The sequence below is a fragment of the Pholcus phalangioides genome, unplaced genomic scaffold (genome assembly GCF_987345545.1).
Source record: "Pholcus phalangioides strain wild (caught in Gottingen) unplaced genomic scaffold, Ppha-v1.0 ptg000039l_1, whole genome shotgun sequence".
Taxonomy (NCBI): domain Eukaryota; kingdom Metazoa; phylum Arthropoda; class Arachnida; order Araneae; family Pholcidae; genus Pholcus; species Pholcus phalangioides.
This window is the reverse complement of record NW_028301625.1, coordinates 30,557,653-30,582,839: the sequence shown is the minus strand read 5'-3', so window position 1 is coordinate 30,582,839 and position 25,187 is coordinate 30,557,653. Positions and strand designations below refer to the sequence as shown.

At 33.2% G+C, this 25,187-nt stretch overlaps 1 protein-coding gene across 1 annotated transcript; it reads right to left on the bottom strand.

Moving 5' to 3' along the window:
- Positions 1-762: 762 nt before the first annotated feature.
- Positions 763-20,736, bottom strand: LOC149065828 (phytanoyl-CoA dioxygenase, peroxisomal-like). The gene is made up of 10 exons (XM_089253577.1): positions 20,600-20,736; positions 19,477-19,545; positions 16,893-17,071; positions 15,440-15,602; positions 15,160-15,241; positions 8,950-9,131; positions 6,281-6,436; positions 5,955-6,083; positions 4,455-4,523; positions 763-2,100 (listed from the first exon to the last, which is right to left on the bottom strand). Exons 2-9 carry the CDS (start codon positions 19,534-19,536, stop codon positions 4,470-4,472), a joined length of 1,005 nt encoding a protein of 334 aa, XP_089109703.1. The 5' UTR covers positions 19,537-19,545; positions 20,600-20,736; the 3' UTR covers positions 763-2,100; positions 4,455-4,469.
- Positions 20,737-25,187: the final 4,451 nt, after the last annotated feature.

Below are 25,187 nucleotides of genomic sequence, written 5' to 3'. Positions count from 1 at the left end.
TATGGAAAATACTAGTTGGTGCTTATCACCGCATCTATTGACAGAGTGTAAAATTTATTGAGCAAGATTCCTCAATGTGGATAAATCATGCCCTTGGATGAGCATGGCTAGATCGCCTGCATAAGCTTAAGTATAGCCTGGTCCTTTGGTTAGATCAGAGATCAAAGAGCTGAAGATGTTTCATAAAAATGGAGAAATAATTCCCCCTTAAGGGCAACCTTGCTTGATAATTCTTTCAGCTTGGGCATCAAGAACATAAGCAGTAATTATTCGATTCCTGATTATATGGTCAATCCATCTAATTATCATAGGTGGAATGTTGTAGCCCATCAGTGCCTTTTTTATAGAGTCGAAAGTAATATTATATCGAAGGCTCCAACAATGTCCAAGAAAATACCAATAGCAAGTTGTCCATTGATAATTGTATTTTCAATTCTCCAGATCAATTGATGAAGAGAGGAATCAGTAGAGTGCCCAGTATTTCAAATTAATCTTACCCATTAAATAAGGAATATTTTTGAGATACTAGAGTAACAATCTTTCTAATAATTTCAATTGAAAGGAAGATAGTGATCATTCTAAAATGATTTATAGTAGGTATCTTTTCCTGGTTTCAATTAGAACTATAAATTAATCATTATAAAATTATGAATTGCATAATTACTTAGTTTTCCCTTGACGTATGATTTTGACTAATCAAAGTTATAAAAGGCTTCACAAAGTTATGATAATCAGGAATAGAAGAAACAAAGCACCAACAATCAGAAGCATCACTCAAAATATATTTAAGTACCTCAGTGCATTCTACTAATTGTTATGAACAATTCTAGATCAAGAGCATGACATTAGCATGGAATCTAATCTTGCCAAATAATTTCAAATATAAAAATAATGCTTGCACTAAAGTTACTCCAGTTTAAGATACCATATTTGAATAGTTTTTCGTTTTAATTAGAGAAGAGAAGGAATTAATAACGTCTGGGCGCTCATTAAATAACTCTAACTAAATTGAACAAAATACTTTTTTTTATAATCACTCAATTTTTGAGCATATGTGTTTTGATAAATTTTATATTTATATTCGGTGGATATTTCAGAAAAGCTTTTTATGGGAAACACATATAATTACAACACACTTAATTTATTTTTAAGACACTGTATGCAAGATGTATCTAATACATCTGGAAAAGGATGAGCAACACTAAAATTTTCAGTTCATGTACCCTCATTAAGTTTTATGATTTCAAGGTTTAGTAATTCCAATCAATAAAAATTAATATTCTGATCACTAACAAACACTAAATTTCACACTAACAAACACTATGAATTTATTCTGGAAAATCAGAAATTTAAGAATAAGAGTTTCTCAAAAAGTCATTCATTTTTTGAAAAAAAAACATTTAATGATAAATTAAAAAAAATACAGTATATACAAAAAGTATACAAATTGTACATTATAAAATTGTAAGCCCAATTAACAAATTTGTGAATTTTCATATGCAAAAATTCTCCGAAATCAACACAGCATTTCATTCATTACTTAAGATTTAACTACTTTGATTTTTTTAAAAATAGGATAGAGATCAAAATTTACATATAAACCTGAAAAAATACAGTACAAGCGGAACTTTAACCAAAAACTCAAATCAATAACTTTTTGCCTTAGACTAGAAATGAAAGAAGCAACAACATATTGGCAAATAAGAGATTTAAAATACTCACATATGTTTTGGCACTCACACACACACACACACATATATATGAGTGTTAAAACATGTCAATATCTTAAATCTTGTATCTGCCAGTAGTACATTCATTGTCTTTTCCCTCATTTCCAAACCAAAAACTTAATTCATATATATTGGATAGAATTTATTATTAAACAAAACAGTAATTTTGTTCATAACAAAGAATGACAGTTTCAAGTATCCCTAGATTTTCATCACATATTGTTAGATTTCTGAAACAAATTTGAAAACCCTCAAAATCAGGCAATAAAAGCTCGTTCAATGGATCCAAGTACATAATGGATGGAATTGAGTTTTCTTCTCTTCTGGTGATGTTTTCCTTTATAGGAGATAGTCTAAACACCTTGTGTGCCTGGAAAAACATTCTAAGCAGTTAATGTGCATGTGTTACATCATTAAAATGCAATTATTATATGAGTTACCAATATCTTGTTATAATTAGGAGCCATAAGTTTAGCTATTGTATGCTCTGAAGGATGTTTGATGATGAAGGTAATAATTAATTTGACATAATTTTATTAACAAATAATCTCTTGATCTTAAAACAAGAAACCTATATGAATGGATGGTGACTTATTAAAATCATGCTCTAGATATGCTGTTTCTAATTGTTTATCCAGTATATATGTGTGAGAAACCATTGAATTACAAACATTATGTAACTGGAAGCACATAATGTTTTAAAATGACATGTGGTTACTTGAAATTTCATAAATTTTTTTAAGGGTTTTATGCATAAAAGATGAAAAAACTTGACTTTTTTGCAGACCCTGTGTGCTAAAACTTCTTAATAGTGAAATGTAAATCCTACTTCAAAAGAAGTCATTTATAACAAAATTCCATATTTTTAAATGTTTTCATTGAGGTGTTGAAGATGTAAAATTACTATGTTTTGGCAACTTACTGTTTCATAATGGCTCAGAATTTAGGTAGTATTGCCTCACCAATCTCCATGTTAAAGACAGTACAGAAAATAGAATGAAATTTATTAATTGGTTTGCATTTTATTTAGATTATTTGACTGTTTAAGTATTATAATTAACCAGTCAATCTGGCCAATTCATTTCTTCTTTTTTTCTTTTTTGGAAGTTTAAAGCTAAAAATATATATTTTTTATTAAAAATTTTTTATGAATACATTGAATCATGTTCATCATGTACTTTGCTGGTTTTAAAAATTATCAACAAAAACAAATTTAATAATTAAAGTAATTAATAATAATTAGTTTTCTAAAATTGTGCCAAAAATCTGAATGACGTGCTATTCTGTCATAGCCAGATAACTGGTTAATATTTAATTTTTTCTCAACCATTTTCATTTATATATTTTTTCTATATTTTTTATTTTATTAAAACTATGAAGCTTTGCCAAGATATTTGAAGAGAGATTCAAACAAAGTTTTGAAAAATGTACTCCTCTGATTTGAGTTTCATTTCTCACAATTTATTGATCTTAGATAAAATTACTTCGAATTATAAAGCAGAATTAATTTAATGAAATTATTTGATTTCTTAGTCACATTATGGTAGTTACACCTTTTTGGTAATTTGAATTCAACTGGCATTTTTGCAATTCATGAACCACAATCATTGGCACACATTAAAGTCAAAATATTTTGATATTAGAAATACTGCTATGAACTTCTAAGAGCAGGATTTACATTTCACTAATTAAGAGTTTCAGCGCACAAGGTCTGCATAAGTGATTAAGTTTATTTTCTAATTTATAAAACTTCTCAAAAAAATTTATGGCATTTTTAATAATGACATGCCATATAAAAAAATTTCAAAATAGGTAGTGTGTGTGTATGCTTCTGAAGTCAATGGTTCCAAAGATATCCACTGGGTAAACACACAATTTTGGTATAGCACACTAATATTATAAATAACCAAGTTCATAAGTTCCTTGTTTATCATCATGAGAAAATTTTCATTAATAAATTATGCTTAGTTAAGTATTAATTTCATCAAAAATATATTTGTCCAATTGTGACAAGTTATCAACTTTTTCTTTACCTCTTACAGCGACAATGATGAGTTATATCATCTAACTTGATTCGCTCTATTTCAGCAAAATCAAAAATTCTCAAGCCCCCCCCCCCCTCTCTTGAGACCCTCTCATTTCAGTAGTCCTGAGCCCAGCTACTGAATTGAAGTTGTTTTTACAGTCCAACATGTTTTCCATCTCCCCTCCCCCAGCTGTCAATCAACTGCCAGTGGACAGAATCAGCATTTGTTGAAAGTCTAATAACAGAAGGAGAGAGAGATGTTTTTCCTTTCCCTTCGAGGTAGTATATGATTATGCATACAGCATAAATAACAGAAAACAATAGTTTTTCCTCTTCCTTGTTTTTTATTATTTTTGGTGTTAGTGGGAAAGCATATATATATATATATATATAAAGCTCACAGAATTATAAACAAAAATTATTCTCGAAAATAGGTGGCAGTTCCTAAAAGGTTTAGTGCTTTTCACTGTGGTAGTTACAATCTGGATAAGGAAAATTTTAAAAACCACTTGGAGGGTTAAACACTTGACTTATGAATAGTATACCTAACATATTAAGCTATTTCAGCTGATGTGAATGAACACATCTAATTTCATCCACAGTTGAAAAGAATGAGAGATTTTTACATTTACAGAAAGCAATAACCATTGAAGTGATAATTTCCTTCACAAAAACTCAAGCTCTTTACAAATACTCACCAAGAAAATATTTGACTACAAACTAGATTCTTTTCCCCGAACTAAACGACCTCGGTATTGAAAAAAGAACTATAAAGAGAGAAATATATCAATATACAGGGTCTTTTGTAACTAAAGTTCCACTTGAAATGGCCATGAAAGGAAAACTACTCGACAAAAGGTTATCAAACTTGGTAATAGTTTACAGGAGGTCATGGGATTCAATTTTCAGCAAAAAAAAGTTCAAAAATTCACTACCAGCGGAGAATGGTGCTGTATGCAATACTGTTAAACAAAATAAGACATGAAGACATTGGTTTAAAATTTTTTTAATCGTTTCTAAAAACGCAACTGATTGTGGGGTTATGCAAAATCGCAATGGCTACATGGCTTACAACAGGAGGAGTGCAAATTAGAATTATGCAGTTATGCAATTTAACTTGCTTTCAGAAAGTGGTGAATGCCATATTCAATCTGTTTTGTAACACATTTTAAAAATGACTAAAATTTTAAACTGATGTCTTCATGTCTTATTTCATTTAACAATATTGCATATAGTGCCATTCCCTGCTGGTGGTGAGTTTTTCAACTTTTTTTGCGGAAAATTGAATCCTATGACCTCCTGTAAACTATTACTAATTTTGATAACATTTTGTCCAGTAGTTTTCCTTTTATGGCCATTTCAAAGTGGAACTTTAGTTATAAAAACCCTGTATATAGTAAGATGTGCAATATATATAATATATTATAATATACATTATAGTGATATGAACTTCTAATAATAACTTCATGCCTACTTACCCAAATCTGTCTGTAGACAAAAATTTGAAATGAAATACACATAAGCTTGTTGCCAGAAAAAAATAATTATGAAAGTAAGATCTATTATGCATGCTACAGTTAAACCTGTCTGTAACAATACTGTAGGGACCTAGAAAAATAGTTATAGGCAGGTTATCATTGTAGACAGTTTGAGCATTTACACTATTTCTCAAGGGTGTAGCGAGGGGGGACTTGGGGGGTCTGGTCCCCCCGAAATGTGAGAAAATGACCAAAAAAAGGGGAAAAAGATGGCTAAATCTATTGTTCTATCACTTTGGTTTCCCCCCAAAATGAAAGCGTTCCCCCCGAACGAAATTTCTGGCTACGACATTGCTATTTCTTATTGAATAGAAATTTTTCTGAAACCAAAGAAATATTGTTATAGGCAGGCTTTTTTTCTTATCGTTATACACAGGTTTCACTGTATTTCACACATATTATAAAAAGTAGAAACAGAAGGCGATTTATGTGTACAGTAGTATACCAATTATAATAATGCTCTTTTTAGTAAGAATTTTCCAGAGCTCATTGATGTACTGTTAAAGTTCTGAGAGCAAAATTAAAAGCATTGGACAAGATATAATATCTATTACAAAATAAGAGAGACTTAAATATATTAGTTTTGTCTTTTGAGAATCTATGTTGTATCTATCAAAGAATGAAACTGATGATAAATTTCTGAAAGATTAAAATAGTTACTGTTGCATCATCTGTATCAACATTCCTTTGCTTTGCTAACTCTAAAATTTCCTTTGCAACAATTTCTTGTGATGTTCCTTTGATGCTAATATAATGACACTCAGCTGCAGCATAATGAGATGATATCGCCTGAAAACAACATACTATATAACTAAAGCACAAATTAAAAAAAAATTATGTTAACCGATTATGGATAAAATGAAAAACTGTGCACACAGAATTTACTTAATGATTAATATTTACAGTGAATAATTTCAAATGCAGATGCAAATCTAAAGAATATGGTATGTGCATGTAACTAAAGAGAATATAAGAGTTGAATATACCTTCCGGAAACCATCAGTTCTATTTGCACCAGAGCCATGAATTAGCACAGGATGAAAGAAAACAGTATCCCCAGTGTCCATTTCTAGATAAACTCTCTTATCCATAAACTCTTGTTCCAAATTTGTAATACCATGATACAGTTTGTTCACTCCACCCTGTGGAATGATCAGTGGAAAGTTCAGTAAAATCATTAAAATTTGTCATTCACTTCAATAGATTTAATTGTGATAGTTCCTATTTATACTGGAAATTTTAAATCTACATTTTAAAAACTTAAATATATTATGAATGAAAATTATCATATTTCAAAGCTCACACTATACAGAAAAATATCAAAACTCATGCAATATGACATTAACATATGAAGTACAGTAGAAAAAGTTTGGATTACCTGGGTTTGCCTTTTAAACATGGCTTTTTTAAAACTGTAATAATAGTGAGTGTCTTTAAGGGTGGGATAAGAATTAGAGACCAGATAATTCTGTTTAACAATGACCAAAACAATTGTGAGGAAATTACAGTGATTTTTTTTACCTTCCAATGTTACATCTTTGCTTCAGCCAATGGACCAAGGAGCAATACAAAATATCAAACAGGTGTACAAAAAAATTTTGCTTCAATATCTCATTGAAGATGAGAATGAGTCCCTTTCCATTCTCCAAAAAAATGGGAAAAAAATTTGTGAAAAATGTCATGATCACGATAATTTTTTTTGCACCATGGTCATTTTCTGCACACTAGAGCAAATTAGACCAGGACCTACAATTTATTGGTGATTCCGAACGGCAGCCTTTTTTTGTACTCATTGAGAGGTTGGTGTGCTAACTCCTTGATGTGGGACAATCTTTTTCTGTGATCACATCATCGTTTCTGTTGTACCCCTGTGTCAGGAAAGTTTTCTGACAAGGACAAACCAGGTATCGAATTCGCAACACCTCTAAACCTCTTTTGGTACTTCAGGTGAGTATCTTATTGACCTGGGCTACAGCGCCCATGAAAAATGTCATTTACTGGCCTGCAGAAGTATACTTGATAGAAACCTTGCAAAAGAAAACCTCAGAAAAACTATGACCAGGCCTTACTTTTGATGATAATCAAGAAACAAAGGAATCTGACAAAATCCTCTAGCTTTCCAAATAAATTCCTGGTTGTGAGGAAGCAGAGCAAAGATGTGGATGAAATGTTAGCAATCAAATTTTCACAGATGCAGAAATCGTCTCCAAAGTTCCAACTGGTAATAACTCATTGTCAAGCAATGGTCTAATTGGATAAGTGGTTCTCAAAGTGTGCGTTGTCTCCCCCAGAGATATCGCCCACCTTTTCCAAGGGTGTGGTGGTTAGCTGCAAACATTGATGACTGCCTATTCAGTGCTTTGGACTTTTGGAGTGGTTCTTTTTTAGACTATTCTGGGAAGTCATGGATAAATGTTGTCATAGCAAGGAAGCCACAAATGGCAAAAGTTTGAGAACCACTGGGTTAGATCACCACCCAATACTCCACCAAATACGTATTCAGAAGATGAGGTAGGTTTTGAAACTGCCCTTCCATAAGTGGAATAACATGATAATGCAACCCCTACAGACATCCTGTTTCTGAGACGTGTTGACTATGAACTACATCATCTGCTAGGCATGTCACATTTTCAAATGAAAATGGAATTTTTTTTCAAGGCAACTACGTAATTCATCATTATGAGGTATTGTCCATGTGTAAAATGTAACATGTTACAATGCAGAATTTATGAGAGTTTTTGTTCTGTTGTTGATTCTTCAAGTTTCTCGCACACACCATCTATTTTTAAGGGTGTTCAGATTAAGTAGGTTTCCGGATTAGCAGGGTTCTACTAACATACTACTGTATACATACTTCTTGCTGGTTAAATAAATACTTCTAGCAATCTTGGAGTCGATAAAGAAGTAACCTTAGTTGCATGAGCAAAAAAAATTGCATAATAAAGTCTGATAATTTTAAATACAGCAACACCTTGACTCACAAGGTTTTCTACTAAAAAGTCACATTCCTCAAATTCAAATGCAATTATACAAGTTATAACGTCAAAAAATTCTCAAAAATGCATTTTTACTTCTCTCTTCAAGATAATGTCTATATTAAGAGAAAAATCTATAAATAAAAAAAATTCACAAAGTTGCACTAATAAGGGGAGAAGTCTGTTATAACAATATTTTTCTCCACGATTGTGAACTGTCGTTATAACAGACTTTTACTGTAATTAATCACTATATTCAAAATTGATTTCATTTTCAGCTAGGCATAAGTATGTGAGGAGTGAAGATATGTAAAGGCTGATAGATTAATAATTAATGAAATGATAGATCAATAATTAATGAAATGATAGATCAATAATTAATGAAATGATAGATCAATAATTAATGAAATAATAGATCAATAATTAATGAAATGATAGATAATATGACAGATCAGTAATTAATGAAATGATAGATCAGTAATTAATGAAATGATAGCTCAGTAATTAATGAAATGATAAATCAGTAATTAATGAAATGATAGATCAATAATTAATGAAAAATGATAACTTGGAATTTAAAAAAAAATTACAGCTTCTCTGAAGTAATGTGAAAACTAAATTATACTTGTTTGATAAATTAAATTTGACTGTATTACATAGTACATTCAGGAAATGCCCACCTTCCAATCAGGATAACCATGACTGAGTAATTCTCCTTTATGAGTTCCTGGTATTGCAACTAAGCATCCATTGGCACGATTTACTGGTTCCATTGCTGTCCATGCACAAACAATTTTATCAGCAGGACGGAAAGGAAAATAATGGAGGTCTTGATGGAGTGGATGACGAGAGGATAAGGAACCTAAAATTTATATGTATACTTTATGCAATGATCACCATAGAATTGGGATTCTAGAGTGAAATAATGAATAACAGATTTAAAAAAAAAATATGTAAGGAAAAATACTACTACTAAACCAAACATGCATCTCGTACACATTTCTTGGAAAAAAAAAGAACAATACTACAAATCGATTTCATTCTGTGAGTATTTGGTCACAGATGATTACATTTGTACTATCTAGGATGCTTAGCCACATTCATTGAGGAACATCTTCAGCAAATCTAAGACAACTGGGTCTTCTTTCCAAGAAATTTTAAAGGAGGAAGAGTATTGCAATTATATATAAGCCTGGCAGAGAGAAATCAAACCCATGCAGTCTGAGAATGAAATGTATTATACAAATATAAGACAACAGGCAAAATGCACAATGAGGTGGCTGAGAAAAAAGGTGCCCATAATAAATATGAATGTATAGCTACCCAATTAAAAATGCAATTACAAAACTAAAAACTATATATACATGATAAAATATAATACTATGCCCATAAAAAATATTTATGGTTGTCTTATCTAAATATGAATAGCTTCTCGATTTACTCCATCACATGTTTATTCTATTTCTTTTTAAATGTGTCAATTGTATTAGACTTTACTACCCCCAGAGGTAAGCCATACCATTTATTAACAACCCTATTTGAGAAAAATTCTCTGCTGCCCCCTTGTCAAAGCAGTCGAATGATGGCATATTAATATAAATCATGGTCCATCCTATTCATCCTGTTGAAAATTTTGAACACTTCGATCATATCCCCCAACACCAGCATGCTTCTAATGTAAACATATTCAGAAAATGTTCTCTCTTCATAACTAAAGTATACGTACATATATTATCAGTGGAAGGGTATTATGATGCGATAGTTATAATCAATGCCTGGAGATGTTGACCTAAAAAGTCCTCAAAAATGACCATAAAAAATATCCCAAAAACTCAAAAAAATGCCTTAAAACTAAAAGAAAAGTTCTCTAAAATTGACAAAAAATGCAATTAAAATAACAAATTTCTTTAGAAACTGTACTGGTCATTACATTGACTGCAGGTAAAAGAAAAAAATTCTAATAGTATCTATTGAAAATCACATTTATTCTCAACATTAGATTTCATCAAAAATTGCCAATGGAATTTTTCAACTAAATAATTCACACTTTATGAGTGGGTTAGGAACTCTACAAGGCAAAATACAAATTCTGAAAAGATGAGATAAACTTCTCTCAACATCAACAGATGCTATTTGGGATATTTGGAGAGGGGATCTTATCTACTCACGGTGCTAGTTTCTCTTCAATTTCAAAACTTTTAGACGTTCCCGTACAGACATAAAAAAATTTTCTGCAGGCAATAATTCTGCTTTTCTTCCCATTATTTTCTTCGAACTTCATGATAGCAAATTGGCCTACCCCACTTTTAGCACTGACTTTTTATCAATAGCATCAATAAGCTTCATACTTTTCTGCAAGGACTGAAGGATGGAACCCCCTAGAATGTTGAAGATTGATCTTATGTGCATCATCAGTTCTTCAATATGCCCAAGGCAAAACAAAGCTTACAAAATCTTACTGCATGCAGTGTTCATACAGATCAAAATCATTCAACAAGAATTTGTAGATTTCAAAATTCTCCCTGTAGTACAGTCGAATCCTGTTTTAATGAATCCCGTTATAGCAAAAATCTTATTTTAATGAATACCATTATAGCGAAAATCTCATTTTAACGAATACCGTTATAGCAAAAATCTCGTTTTAATGAACACTTTTCTAATCCCCCAGATACGTTTATATAGGAGCAGTGCAAAAACCTGGAATTCCTTTATAACAAAATTTCGTTGTAACAAAGTGATTTCTCCTCTTGGAATTCGTTATAACAGGAGTCGACTGTACATGCAAGTACACTCATGTGCAAAATTAAGAGAATTTGCACATTGTGTCTATTTTCACAAAAAGTACTGAACCAAAGGTACTAATAATGCCACTGAAGAAGTATGCAAATATTCAGTGTCGAATACGTAAGCGTACATGTGCGTTTTGGCAGAGCTGTGACTACGGATGATAAGAGCACGAGGCGTTTTCCATGATTCGTGTGCTCGTACTCCTCTGCGACATTCGCTGTGTTTCTCACAAGAGTTTGGTAAATTTTATAAGGTATTAGGGAAAATGAGTAGCCACAAACATATGGATGATGGAATGAGATGGAGAATCGTCGGTAGATTGGAGGCAGGGCAATCACAAGTGCTGGTGGCTACAGAGCTCGATGTTAAGCCCAGTGTCGTCTGCAATTTGTGGAAACAGTTTCAGGACACTGTGGATCCATATAGAGGTCGTCGAAGAGCCACAACGACCAATGAGGATTGTTATTTGGCACTTTCAGCATGGCGCCACAGGACTGCTACAGCATCACAGCTCTCACATGAGCTGCATGCTGCCACTGGAACTCGAATTTCACAGTTTAATGTTGCCTGAAAGCTTCATGAGAGAGGGCTTTATGCCAGAAGACCAGCTGTTTATGTCCTGCTAACTGCAGCACACAAGATAGCGCATTTAGCATGGTGCAGGCAGCACCGTGCTCTTCACAGATGAGCCAAGATTCAGCCTAGACACTGATTCTCAACGTACACTCATCTAGAGAGAGCCTGGTACACAATACCATCCCTCCCACATTAGGGAAATGAACCACTATGGTTGTGGAGGTGTCATGATCTGAGCAGGGATATTGGACGGCAACACACCCCTCCATGTGTTTGGCAGAGGGTCTGTGACTGCTAGGAGGTATAGAGAGGAGATCTTAGATCCCTATGTTTGATTTTCAGGGGCACAGTTGGCCCTCAGTTCCTGTTCATGGATGACAACGCTCATCCACATCTGGCTCAACTGGTCAACGATTACCTGGAAAGTGAGGATATTTGGCGTATGGATTGGCCAGCCAGATCTCCTGACCTAAACCCTATAGAACATGTCTGGGACGCTCTTAGGAGGGCAATTGCATCTCGCCATCCCCCTCCGAGAACCATCCCGGAACTGAAAACTGCATTGCTGCAGGAGTGGGACTGCTCAACTGCCTTGTGTTCAGTATGCCATCATGCTGTACGACCTGTCTGACTGTGAGAGGGTACCATACCCCATATTAGACTCATTTTCGGTTCGATCTTGCAACGTGGATTTTGGATATTCCAGCAATGTGATGAGCTTCACTGACAATCATGCGTGCATACTATGACTTCTGTATGGTACATCTCTTTGTTATACTGTGTATTCGTACCAAATTTCATTAAAATCTGTCCACTAGTTTTCAGAAATTTGACATAATGTGCTAATTCTCTTAATTTTGTACACGAGTGTACTCTATACCATGCTCTTTTTTATATAATGAAAATTCCTCTCTCTCAACCAATATAAAATCAGAATTTCTTGTGTGAATTCCCTTTCATTTATTGTTTTTTTATTTCCAAATTACCGGGAATTTATTCTTTAAACTTGTTCATCGGAAGATACAAGTTAAGTGACAAAAACAATGAATTTTTTTCATTTAAAAAAATTTAGCCTATTTTTTATTTGGAAGAATTTTTTAAAGTGAAAAGGTGTCATAAAAATACCTAAAATGCCCTAAAATCTGAAAAAATGCGTTTTAAGTGAAGAAGTATTGAAAAATGCAAATGTCTCATCAACATCCGGGCCTTGGTTATAATAATTATTTTCAGGTTGAGCTACATATAATTTGTTACCTTAACAAAGAGTATATATCAATGAATTGAAACTTTTTTAGAATTTTTTAATAATTCATAACTACAGTGAAATCTTTATACAACAATATTCTGTGGACCAAAAAACAATACCATTATACTAGAATTATTGCTACATCAAGAGCATCATCATCATCATCATGTGTCATCACATTTATGCTGTTCTTGGCATCTGTTAAAGTTCAGTGTTGTAGGTATCAAAAGAAAATGTTTGTATGCGAGGCATGACTGACTTGACAGCAGTGCCATCTTAATGCATGGGCCCACCCGAGCATGGCCCGGGGCCCCTCAAGAGAAGAGGTGCTTCACAAAAATGTTCACAAAATGTTCACAAATAACAGCAAACTGTTATTTCATCCTTTTTAATAAAAATAATGATCTTTCTCTAGAACAGTTTGATATTTGTGATGTTGTCAATAATGATTCAATGCTACCTTTACATTTGGAAACGTCTCTTCTAAACCTCTAGCATTATTTAAACTTTGTGGCATTGTGTTCCCAACCTGAATCAAGGATGAAAATTGTTGCAGTTGATCTGAAAAAGTGTTTGCAAGATCAGATGCATAAAGTTTTGCATTGCAAATGTACAGAATCTTCATAAAGATTTGTAGAGATTTCATGTTAATCAAACATGCAAACTTTCTTGTCATCATTTCATAAATCATTTTAAAAAAGATGTGAAATTGAGCAATCAAACAAAAGACGGACACATTGAAACATATTTTTGTCGTGGACTTGATATTGAAATAGGTGCATTATACATGCTGTGTAAAGTCTATTACTGATTAGTATAATATTAAAATTGATATTTAATAGGATTTACTAATAATGGGTTCTTTGGAAATAGTATATGATTTCAGGAAAATTCATTGACTTTCCAAAATTTTACCAAATAAAAATTTGAGTAAAGTATATACTATTATAAATTTGGGGTCCTAGGCTAATGCCCATGTTGCACATGCAGAAATCAGGCCCTGTTTGTATAAGCATTTATCCATCTCACAAAAATAATCATTTGGTTAACTGACAGTATGCAGTTCATTATAAAGACTATTTGCACAGGCTTATTCATTTCTTTGAAAACAATAACTTTAATGTATGATTCCATTTGTTGTATTTCCCAGTAGGGGTGCTTAATTGGAATTATTTTTTTTCTTCAATTTCTTAATCCTATTCCAGAAAAGTAAAAATCCAGGATTGCTGTGGTCTTTAATTTATTAACAGCAACATATTACTTGAAGCCATTATCAATCTTTTAGTTTTTCTTTGATAGTCAGCTGTTTTCCTTTTGGTGTCATTTTATTTTACTCTTAGTAGAAAATCAACATGAACATGAAATGTGACGAGATATTATGGCACTGCTCATCAGCAAACACAAATTGGCTTACACAATTTATATATTTTCACAGAAAATGCTATCATAATTTGTTTTATACATAGCATAACCTGTTTTTTACAGTTACCTACCTAACATATGAATTGTGTACAGTCACTGGAATACACAAGGCCTTGAAACAAGATTTCATGTTTTTGCAGAACATGATAAATGTACCTACCAATAATAATTGCAGAAAAAAACAATGATCCCCCATATGGAAGAAAAAATAAAAATTCCTTCGAGAAAATCTTGCGTGCACCTAAGGTTACAGTAACTAAAAAAAAGAGCTACTGCTGAAGAACTTGGACTCCCAATTAAGTTCTTTTTGAAGATTACCAACTAATAATTTTTGTTGCAACTCTTTTTATCATAATACTTTGATAAATATTTGATATGTAAAATGATTAATCACTGGATATTTACTTGATTTGTTTTTTGTCATTTTCTCAGTAGATAGTATTGCTGACAAGTTGGGGTTGTTTCACCCTACGGAGGAATTTACTACACTACAATTTTGTTTTCTATGCAGAAAGTAGCGACAACAGCAACTTTGTTAATACTTTCAGGGATAAAAAATATCAATATTACTAAACACCTATAAACAAAAACTAGCAGATTGTTTAAAAGTAGATTGCAGGGGATTTTAAGAAGAATATAGAAAAATATTGTTATAGTGGTTTCAAAGTCTCTTTAAAAATATTGTTATAAAGGAATTTATCATAGTAGAGGATATTTTTTTATTGAGAAGGAGTTTAGCATATTAAACTAAAGCAAATCCAAACACGGTTAGGAAAAATTTCATTCTAAAAATATTTGTTGTTATATTGAGTATCATTGTAGCCAGGTTTCACTGTATATTTAGTGGAGAAAACCTTACCAGAATCTGGAGGCTTGTTAATAAGCATTGTGTGCATCACCTTAATATTTGAGCCACAGAAACTTTCGGCATAATCTAATATCTGAAATGGAATTGTTGAACAAATTACTTTAAACTACCATTAAAAAAAATAAGCCAAGTTCTTTTTTGTGCTAAAATTCATTCCAATATGGGGTGGGGACTAATAAGTATATATGGTACTTTATTCACATACAACTTCAGATTTCTTTCATCAATTACTTTCACTCGAAAAACAAATAAAGAATTTCAAATCTCTCACCTGAGGAAGTTTACAGTATTCAAATAAGACTTTGTCGTATATGATATCCTGAATCTTGTATACCACTTTTTCATTCAGATGATTTTTTGCATAACTAAGTTCTTTTTGGACAGTCAATCCAGGCACTACAACTACTTTGTTTGCAATATCATCAAACCTACGCCTAAAATTTTAATGAACTTTTATTAGTCCACAAAAATACATTAAAATAAAAATAGTTCAATAATATTCATATTATTTCTGAAAATGCATATAGATATTTCATTTGAAAAAATAAGGAGAGAAATAAAAAGTTTTTTTTTTAATTTAAAGTAAATACAAGATCAGTAAATATGATCTTTGAGTCACCACTTTCAAATATGTTTTATAATTTTTTTTTCATCTGGACCACTCTTTTGAACACAAACTCTTTTGTATACTTTTGCTGCATTTGAACTGTTATTTTTATTGTTTTGAATATTATAATAATGAAAGAAATTGCTTATATTCTCAAAACTTTTATGTTCAACCTTTATTGTCAAAACGCTTAAATGTTCTAAATGCTACCAGAGAATAATTTTTGCTTATTGTACTTTAGTGTTATTCTTGTCCCATTAGAGTTAATTTATGCACATATACAGACAATATTATACTTTCTGAAGTTTATTATGGAAATTTAAACAGTTATACTTCAATGCTAAAACTACCTAGTGAGTTGTGCCAGATGTGTAAGTGCATTTACCTAACAGTCTGAGTGCGTATCTAGTGTCGTGTCTGATTTTTCAGTGCTGCCGTTTATATTTCAGAAGCGACATTAATGAAACTATGATGCTGGCTATTATTGAGTCATATAGTGATACCTCCGCTTACAAATGTTTCAGCTAACAAATTTTATTCTCACATTTTTTTAGCTTCGACCAATGAATGTTTTAGTTGATATGGATCCACTCGATAACATAACACTGCTGCATTGCGATCTGAATTTTCATGGCAATTATCAGAATTACTGAGACTCAAGCCCAATTAATTACATCTGCCTCAAAATTATCAGATATATCTCTATTTTTGTTTGGAAAGCTTTTGTATTATTTCATGTAAAATGGAAGATTAAGCTAAGAGAAAATGCATAGACTTAAACACTTTCAGTGCACAAAGTGAGACTTTTAGCATCAAACCAAATGAACTAGACAGCCTAGAGCTTTTTTCTTCCATCTGCATGTATGAGACAGAGAAATAAAGTAACCACATCACATAGGGGGACACTTATGACCCTGACTAGGCTGTATACAAAGTGTAAAATAAAAAGATCTTCTGCACTTCATCTTCTTTTAAATTCCATCTTGAAAATTAAAACTAAACTAAAAAATTCATTCTACATACTTTATAACCTTTTTTTCATAATTACACATTTTGTGAAGAAAATTTTTTTTAATGCTTTAAAATAATTCATACACTTCGCTAAAATTAATCTTACTTATACTTCTCCAGATCTTCTTCAGAAACAAGCTTTGGAATTACTATGAATCCATTTTTTTCATAAAACATCCTCTGCTTCAAGGTCAGTCTTCCTGTACCATTGGTAAACCTGAATTTTTGTTTTCCTTCTCTCGACTTTACATCATCCTCTACTGTGGAACTCTGGATCTGTGCAGCCTATTATAGAAGATTGATATAGAATTACTGATGTAATAAAAAACTACAAAAATTTAGCACATAAAAAAAGAAAGATACAAATAGATAATTATAAAAAATCTAAGGACAAAGAAAAGTCAGCAAATAAGCATTGCCTTTGATTTTCACAACTGAATAGTTGTGAAATCAATCAATCTGTCATTCTAATCTAGAAAAAGTTCTAACGGTCAATTTAGCGACAGCAATATTCAATTTCCTAGTTATATGCAATTAAAACAGCTATTTTCACCAGAAAATATAGCACAGGGGTTGGCAAATTCATCTGGTGATCTACTTTGACTTTCTTGCTTATCAAAGATACATAGAATCATATTTATAGTGTGAGTCCCAGTTATTTAATTTTCCATATATTATCACCAAAAATCAAATGGAAAAGGCAGTGAAACAGTGGATAGCAGTGTGTGATATATACTGGAATGTTCAAAAAGGGCAGAACTTTTTATTATAAAAGAATGGATAAGATAACACCAGTTTAAACACTGTTTCCTTCAAGAGTGCTTGTTGCACTTTTTGAACTTCAGAAATGTTGCCCTTTAACCGGCAATTAGAAATCGCTAACCCCCCCCCCTTTTCAAAATGCCATAGCTTTTTTAATGATATCAGCTTTCTACTGATTTTCAGCAGGTGCAAATTAAGGAGTATAAGAAAAAGTTTTTCATTGAGAATTCAACTTTACAAAACATCTGGGGGGTTCAGTGCTGAAATAAGGGCCTTTTATGGAGGCGAGATATCTTGTCATTGCTGCTTAAAGGGTTAAGCAAATTCGTGTAAGAAAAACGAAAAAGCTATGGAGATGTTTTTTAAGTTTTGAAATAATGCAATAAGCAACAACAACAGCACTGGAGGAAATGACAAAAAAACCTTACGATTTGCATTCATATCTTTGTGTCCTCTCTCTCGTGAAAATGTAAATCATAGCTGCTTTGAAGGAAACACAGTATTAAAAGGTGTTATTTGTACTCATTTTTTCTTTAAAAAATACTCTGTAATATTTAATTAACATTTTTTACTTATCCAGATGAAAATGCATTATCTGTTAGGCAACTCCTATAAACTGCAATTTCCTCTCCATCAATCCCAGTTGGAATTTTTGTAATTCTTTCCTGTGTGATACAGGTTTACAATCACTTACAGTTTGAATTGTGATCCTGTTTCTTCAAACTACCAAATCAACAATTTAAATGATTTAACTGATAGAGGATCTTAGCACAAGTTTTGACAGGTTCTTAACTCACAAAGCGCAGCTGCTGCATTAGACTGGTGAGGGTAAAATAATTTTACTGGTAATGCTTGATAAGCCAACTTGTGAAGCAGAATTGATAATCAGAATGTCTAACTTCTCTTTTTTTACAGACCAAATTCGACACTGTTGTAGCTTATGAAGCTAAAAATTTTTCATTCAAGACTCTTATGCCTTTTATGCAAGATTTCGGCTATGTATGTCATATACTAGTGAATTTTGAAAATAATAATTCACATCAAATATTTCTGCTCATGCTTTTATTAGTCCTCATGCCGTGGTAGAAGTTACATTGAGCTACAAATGCATTTGGGAAGTATCAGTTTGATAATGGCCATTCACCACATGCACACAAAAACGTCACTGTGTTATATAAATAGTTTATCCATCTCTAAGTCTGAATATATTATTCAAGACTGTTGTAGGGTATCTGGCAACACCGGAGAAGAACAGTATTACTGGGCAGACAATGGCAACACCCAGGAAGAACATAGATCATCAACAAGGAGAATGACCATGTGGTCCCAGTCTATAAGAAAATCACTATTTTATATTTTAGTCTTGAATTAATTGTGCAACTTAGTTTAATAAAATAAATATCGTACAGATACAAGGTCACAACAGGCAAAATGCCCAACTAGGTGGCTGAGAAAAAGATGCCCATAACAAGTATGGATGTCATATATTAATAAAATACAGCAACCCAATTAAAAATGCAATCATAAAATTATAAACAATATATATATATACATGATAAAATGTATATATATATATATATTATTTATAATTAGTTACATTGTCATTAGTTACAACTATGTTGATTCATTCATCTTGGCAACTTCAATAGGGTTTGACAATATTTTATGCCGGTGCTTATGTATTACGTGCTTCAAGTATTCCCATGTGAGCTCTTTTTCCAAACCGCAGAGACGACAGTTCTACTGTATATATTTCAGTTTCATGACATTTATAAACAGTTACTTGAGAAGTGAATAACCTTTGATGTAATATTTTCAAAGTTATCTATTTATTTATAAATACTTATTCAGAAAAATACTTTCTAATTCATTGTGATCATGTTCGACACATCCTACTAAATTACAAAAAAAAAAGAAAAAAATGATACCTTTACTGGATTAGCAATACCAGCTGCTTGTAAACTCGTCAAAGAATAATCTGAATCCATCCTTCCACTCTGAAAAATATAAATCCTTTTTTGAAATAAGAGGTGCAAAATATACACAATGGTATACTAAAACTTAAATACATTTTAGTTTAGCAGAACTTCTAACGAATTGGTGCATGTTGGAATGTGTGTGTCCATGTTGTGAACATAATGTGAAGCTTGTTTCTGTGTAATGCTTGTTATAGTGCTGTCATCGACCACATATTTTTCAAACTATGAGTGAATTGCAATGTTTGATGATTTTACCTTTGTAGACCTGCGGTGAGACATTTTAATGAGATCAGCTTGCATTCGCACCTTGAATGCAAGCCGACGTGCATACATGCATGGTAAACATACTACAGTTGATGCTCGTTATAATCACCCAACGTTTTAGAGATCTTACCATTACAACGACCGGTAGGGAAAGTCCCAAATGTTTTCATATAATGACTGTGCTATATGCTTTTCTTCTAACATAACGACCTCTCAATATAACATCTGTTTTCCGTGGAATGATGGAGATCATTATAACGAACGTCGACTGTATTTGCATCATGAGAAATTGCTCATTATAAATTCATAATCTGTTAAAATTTTTAAATTTTTGCTCGTAATATAAGTCATCGCTTGTTTATCAAGTCAAATTTTATTAAAAATTTTTGCTCATCTAAAAAAACACTCATAAACCGAGTTACATGTGATTCTACTTATGAAGTTTTACTGTACTGTAATATTTCTTTATGGAATTTCCTACTGAAATAATTATATACAAAAAGGTCAACACATCACCAATAACATACTAATTTAGAAGCAATTTATCTATTAAAATATTTGAATTATCAAGATATTTTTTTAACAAAAAAATGTTGTAAATTATCAGAGAAGTTAGATGTGAGTAAAAAAAAAATACATGAGGAAATTTTTTGTTTTTTTTTGGGTTGAATGACAATGTTATGAAACAATTGGTTAGAAATTCAACGAAAAATAAATTTAGGAGAATAATAAATCAAAATTTAAATTCTTTAGCTCGAATAAATAAAAAAAGATTTGTCTGAATCGAACCTCAAACAATTGAACAAACCTCAATAGTGGATTCCTTCTTGAAAAAAACAAAACCACTCTAATAAACAAATCGGGAGTATTATCTGGTTTTATACGCACATTCTCAAACAAGGAAGCAGACGACGGTCATCTGACTTGACTTGACTTGACTGTGATATTATTCAGAGCGGTATGCATCCAAGTCATCAACAACACCTTTCTTCTTTCCCTCGGTTCCCATTCCTATCAAATTATATAAGAATTAGCCGTGAGATTATTTGCCGCTCGGCATAAAAAAAAAAAAAAAAATAGCATTGTTATAAATATAATTGACCATGCTACTCGTCTTTTAAAGGGAATTCCCCTATTTTTCATTAATTTTGGCCTTGCCGATCAAGGTTTCTCTCCCGCGATCCCACACTTTTAAAATGCAACCGGGAATTTTACGGGAATCTGAACTCATTTCCCGGGAGCCCGGGAGGAAGAAGAATAAAGGTTAAACCAAATTCTGTACCGAATTAGACATGCCTAACTGATTTTTTTTTTAAACTTTTCGTGGTCTTAAGAACATGAACTTTTCGGTTCACGTGGCCACACTCGAACATAATAAATTGCGCATGATACTTTTGAATCATGAAAACCATGTGATTTTCCGGACTCTAAAATAATTTTCGCCTATCCCGTAGTTATTCTTCGAACATGATTTTCACGATCAGGGAAAGCAACTTTGTGATTCCCGTGGTCTTCCTAGAGCAGTGTTTCCCAAAGTAGGCAATGTCGCCCCCGGGGGAAGATGCAAGAGTCCAGGGAACGGTAGAACATTCGGGTTTAGCATATAAAAAATTTATCGGCATCCGGGACATTCCGATTTTTTGCTAGTAAATGTGATCTCGAAAGTACTTTTTGGAACGCTTGTTTCGATTCTAATTAGGCATATATATATAGGCAAAATATTTAGGCAAAAAGATATTAAATTTTTTTAATATCATATAAGTATTTACTTTTGATGTACTTAGTGTTCCTTATGAAAGGTGAAAGTGTAGCGAGGTGCATGAGCATGGTCCTTGATTTTCGTACAGGGTGATTACGAAAGAATCATCCGATTTCAAAATGATTCTACACTTGAAATCGACCATTAACAAAAATTGTTCATAGTTTAGTAGCAGCGAGTAAAACCGCAAGCGAGTGAGTAGCTAGCGGTTCTCGAAGAATGTAATTAAGCCTTAAAACGTAGACACATTTTTCCCCGTATATTCACATATTACTTACGTATATTCTGTGTTTTTAATTTCTAAGAAATATATAATTTTGAAATCGGGTGATTCTCTGCAAGTCATCCGCCAATAAAAGTACTAACTTATTAATATCACCAGCCACATGTACGAATGTACATTTTTTTAATCCGCTGTTTGGATACCATATTTTGCTTTCTAAGTTGTGAAACACGAATGTGTATCCCTATTGGAACATTTGTAACAAAAAAATTTAGGAAAATAATTTCAGTAACATGGGTAGAGTAAACATTCAAACGTGGTGTTTTTTTTTTGCAAGGACATTGCGCGTTCGCGATTCTGGCGTGACGGAGCCAATATATTCATTGCCCCCCTCCCCCCCCGCGACCCACGGTTTGCGCGCCACTGTCCTAGAGTATAGATTTTGCGGTCCTCATGATGTTCCTAGAATAAGATTCTTGAGATTCTTAAAATATTTTTATGAATTCGTGGTCTCTCGAATATCGCTCGACTCTCGCGATGTACATAGGGAATTAATTTTTTTTAAATTATCGACCGTCTTCCTAGATCTAGAATATGATTTTCGTAATTTCCGAAGTCTTCTATAGAATAAATTTGGTGATCCCCGTAGTCTTCTTGAAAGAAATTTCATGGTTCTGGTGGTCTTCCTGGAACATATTCTAGAGGGTTTTCGCAGTCTTTCCAGAATTATTATTTTTTTAAATTCTCTCTCGTGGTCTTCCCAGAATATTTTCGCATTTGTCTTGATCTTCCTATGTTCTGATGCGAGTTTAACGATTATAAAAAAAAGAAGCGATTATTAGGGCATATCCTCCAATAAGATTCTAATGATTCTTGTGGTCATTTTTTAGAAAATGATTTTCGTAATTATTTCCGTGTTCTTAGGACAAATTTTGTGTTTTCATGGAGTCTTCCTAAAATAATACTCGATCCTTAAACAATTTTCGTGAATTCTGGGATATCCATCGAACGCGATTTTTGTGATTCTCGTGCTCTTCCTAGAACAAATTTTGCGATCTTCGTGGTCTTCTTGAAACACAACGTCCGTGATTCTTGTTGACTCTGGTGGTTGGCATGGAATAAGATTTTGATCATTTCCGTGGTCCTGCTACAACGCCACTGTGCGGTCGTGTGGTCGTAGTGACGAACTCACATCGCGAGAACTTGGGTTCGAACTTCACCGTCGGCACAGTGGTGGTCAGCTGAAGTTTGTTTTCTGTGGTTCCTAACTTCGAGGTGTGAATGTGAGCTGATCTCCCCGTTAAAAAGTCTCTCCACAGAGAGAATCAGATCTACAACGGTATAAATATTCAATCATTACACTTCACTCACAGTTTGAAAAATAGATGACAGCATTAAACATTCACGCACAACACTAGATATGCTCTCAGAATGTTAGGTACACACGCACATTTCCGGTACAACTTATTCCGCAGTAAATTGCCTATGATGATAGACCGGAGTTGTGCCAACACCTTCTATAGCAGAAGGCCTCCACGCGAAGCTCGTGACATCACTGAAGTCGCCCATTTCACCTATAGTCGTTGGATATACTGTAAAAAAAGTAAAGATTTCGCATACGTCGGACTGCTATATCCAATGACTACAGGTGAAATGGACGACTTCAGTGACGCCAAAACTTCGCGCGGAGGCTTTGTGCTGTAGAATGTGTTGGTTGTGCTCAGTTTGAGGGAAGTAAAGCTCTTCCTAGAACTGGTTTTGTTGTTCTTCACTCCATAGAATGTGATTTTACGATTCGCATTTGCTTACCTAGACCAGAACATAACTTCCGTTGTTCTCATGGTTCTTCCAAGAATGCGATTTTCGTGATTCCCGTGGCTTTCCTCAAATATGATTTTTGCGATTCCTGTGATTTTCGTGCTCTTCCAAATTTTGCTATCGTCGTAGTCTTTTTGAAACTGAAATTTATCAACAACACACACGCATATACAGTGCATAAATACACAAAGTAATTACAACACAACCTATAGGAACATTACACGTGCAAACATACATGGTCCACTTCTGTTGTGCCTAAGGGATCAGTGCAAAGCAAGCTATATAAAATATTCATGTTCAAGGGCGTAGCAAGGCCCCCCCGAAATGTGAGAAAATGGCCGAAAAAAGGGAAAAAGATGGCCAAATCTATTGTTCTATCACTTTGGTCCCCCCCCCCCCGAACGAAATTTCTGGCTACGCCCCTGTCTATGTTGGTTCTAGTGATTCTCATGGTCTTTCTAGAATATGATTTTCGCAACAATTAAAAAAAAAGCATTTCGGTTTCCGTGGTCTCCCTCGAATAAGATTCTAATGATTCCAGTGGTCTTCAAGATTCTCGTCTTTTTCTTAGAACACTAATTTTTCGTTTTCCGGGGTCTTCCAAAAACTCTAATATTACGATTCCCGTAGTTTCACACAACGCTAATTTTGCTGTCCTAGTAGTCTTCTTGAAACAAATTTCGTGGCTGTTTATGGTTTTTCTGAAAGATAATTTACTATGTTTTCGTAATCTTCCTGCTGTGTAATTTTTTGTAATTTTCGTGGTCTTTTCCTGGACAGTAATTTTTTATATTTTCGTAGCCTTATGGAAGCAATTTTTGTGATTGTTGTGGTCTTCCCCCCCCCCCCCCCAGAGAATATGATTTCCACGATTCGCGTGGCTTTAGTCCACACGCAACGCATACTACCAGCACAAATCTCTCTCGATAGTGAATTGTTAGTGACTATAGACTGTATGTGTGTGGAGTTGAGCTCGGTTTACAAAAAGTTTTCCCCATGACTCTTGTTGGAGTTTCCGTCTTTAAAAAAAAACGGAGCTGGGAGATGATCATCGCTAGAATAATATGGGAAAAAATTGTCTGCCCCGTAAAATACTAAACGGGACGAGATACAACTAACCTACACATTTCCCTGGAACACGCCAAGTCAAAACCTTAGTTTTCTTTATTTTTATTTACACTATAAATTCCTCATATGAGCCAATGAGTGCAAGAGTGGTGTAAGTCATTTTTCGTACAATCCTTACACTATATGTGAGTAGCTTTAACTTCAATCTTTTTTGTGCACAAGTGACTCTAGTTCAGCTGGTTATCGCCATATTGCAGCAAAAGTTTATTAGTAGAAAATGAAATGGCGAAACGTTTTGTGCTAAAGTGGTGTAAGTCATATTACAAGCGGCGGAATGAAAGAAACACGAGTTGATGTAGGATAAGCCTTGGATGTACGTATGGGATGCGACGATTGATTCCAGGGGGGTTCTAGGAAATAGCTTCTTGTCTCACAAAGCATTTTGAATTAGAAACAGCTGCAAAAAACACCTAGTAGCGTTCATTGACAGTTGCACTAGGCAAAATTTTAATTTCAGATTAGCTTTAA

What these genes read in the sequence shown, in the direction of transcription:
- LOC149065828 (XM_089253577.1), bottom strand. Translation starts at nt 19,536, where the DNA reads ATGGATTCAGATTATTCTTTGACGAGTTTACAAGCAGCTGGTATTGCT. An exon ending in TAACAAGCCTCCAGATTCTG is followed by an intron (nt 9,132 to 15,159) that starts GTAAGGTTTTCT and finishes TATAAATTTTAG; the next exon opens with GTTCCTTATCCTCTCGTCAT. An exon ending in GAACTGATGGTTTCCGGAAG is followed by an intron (nt 6,084 to 6,280) that starts GTATATTCAACT and finishes TGTTGTTTTCAG; the next exon opens with GCGATATCATCTCATTATGC.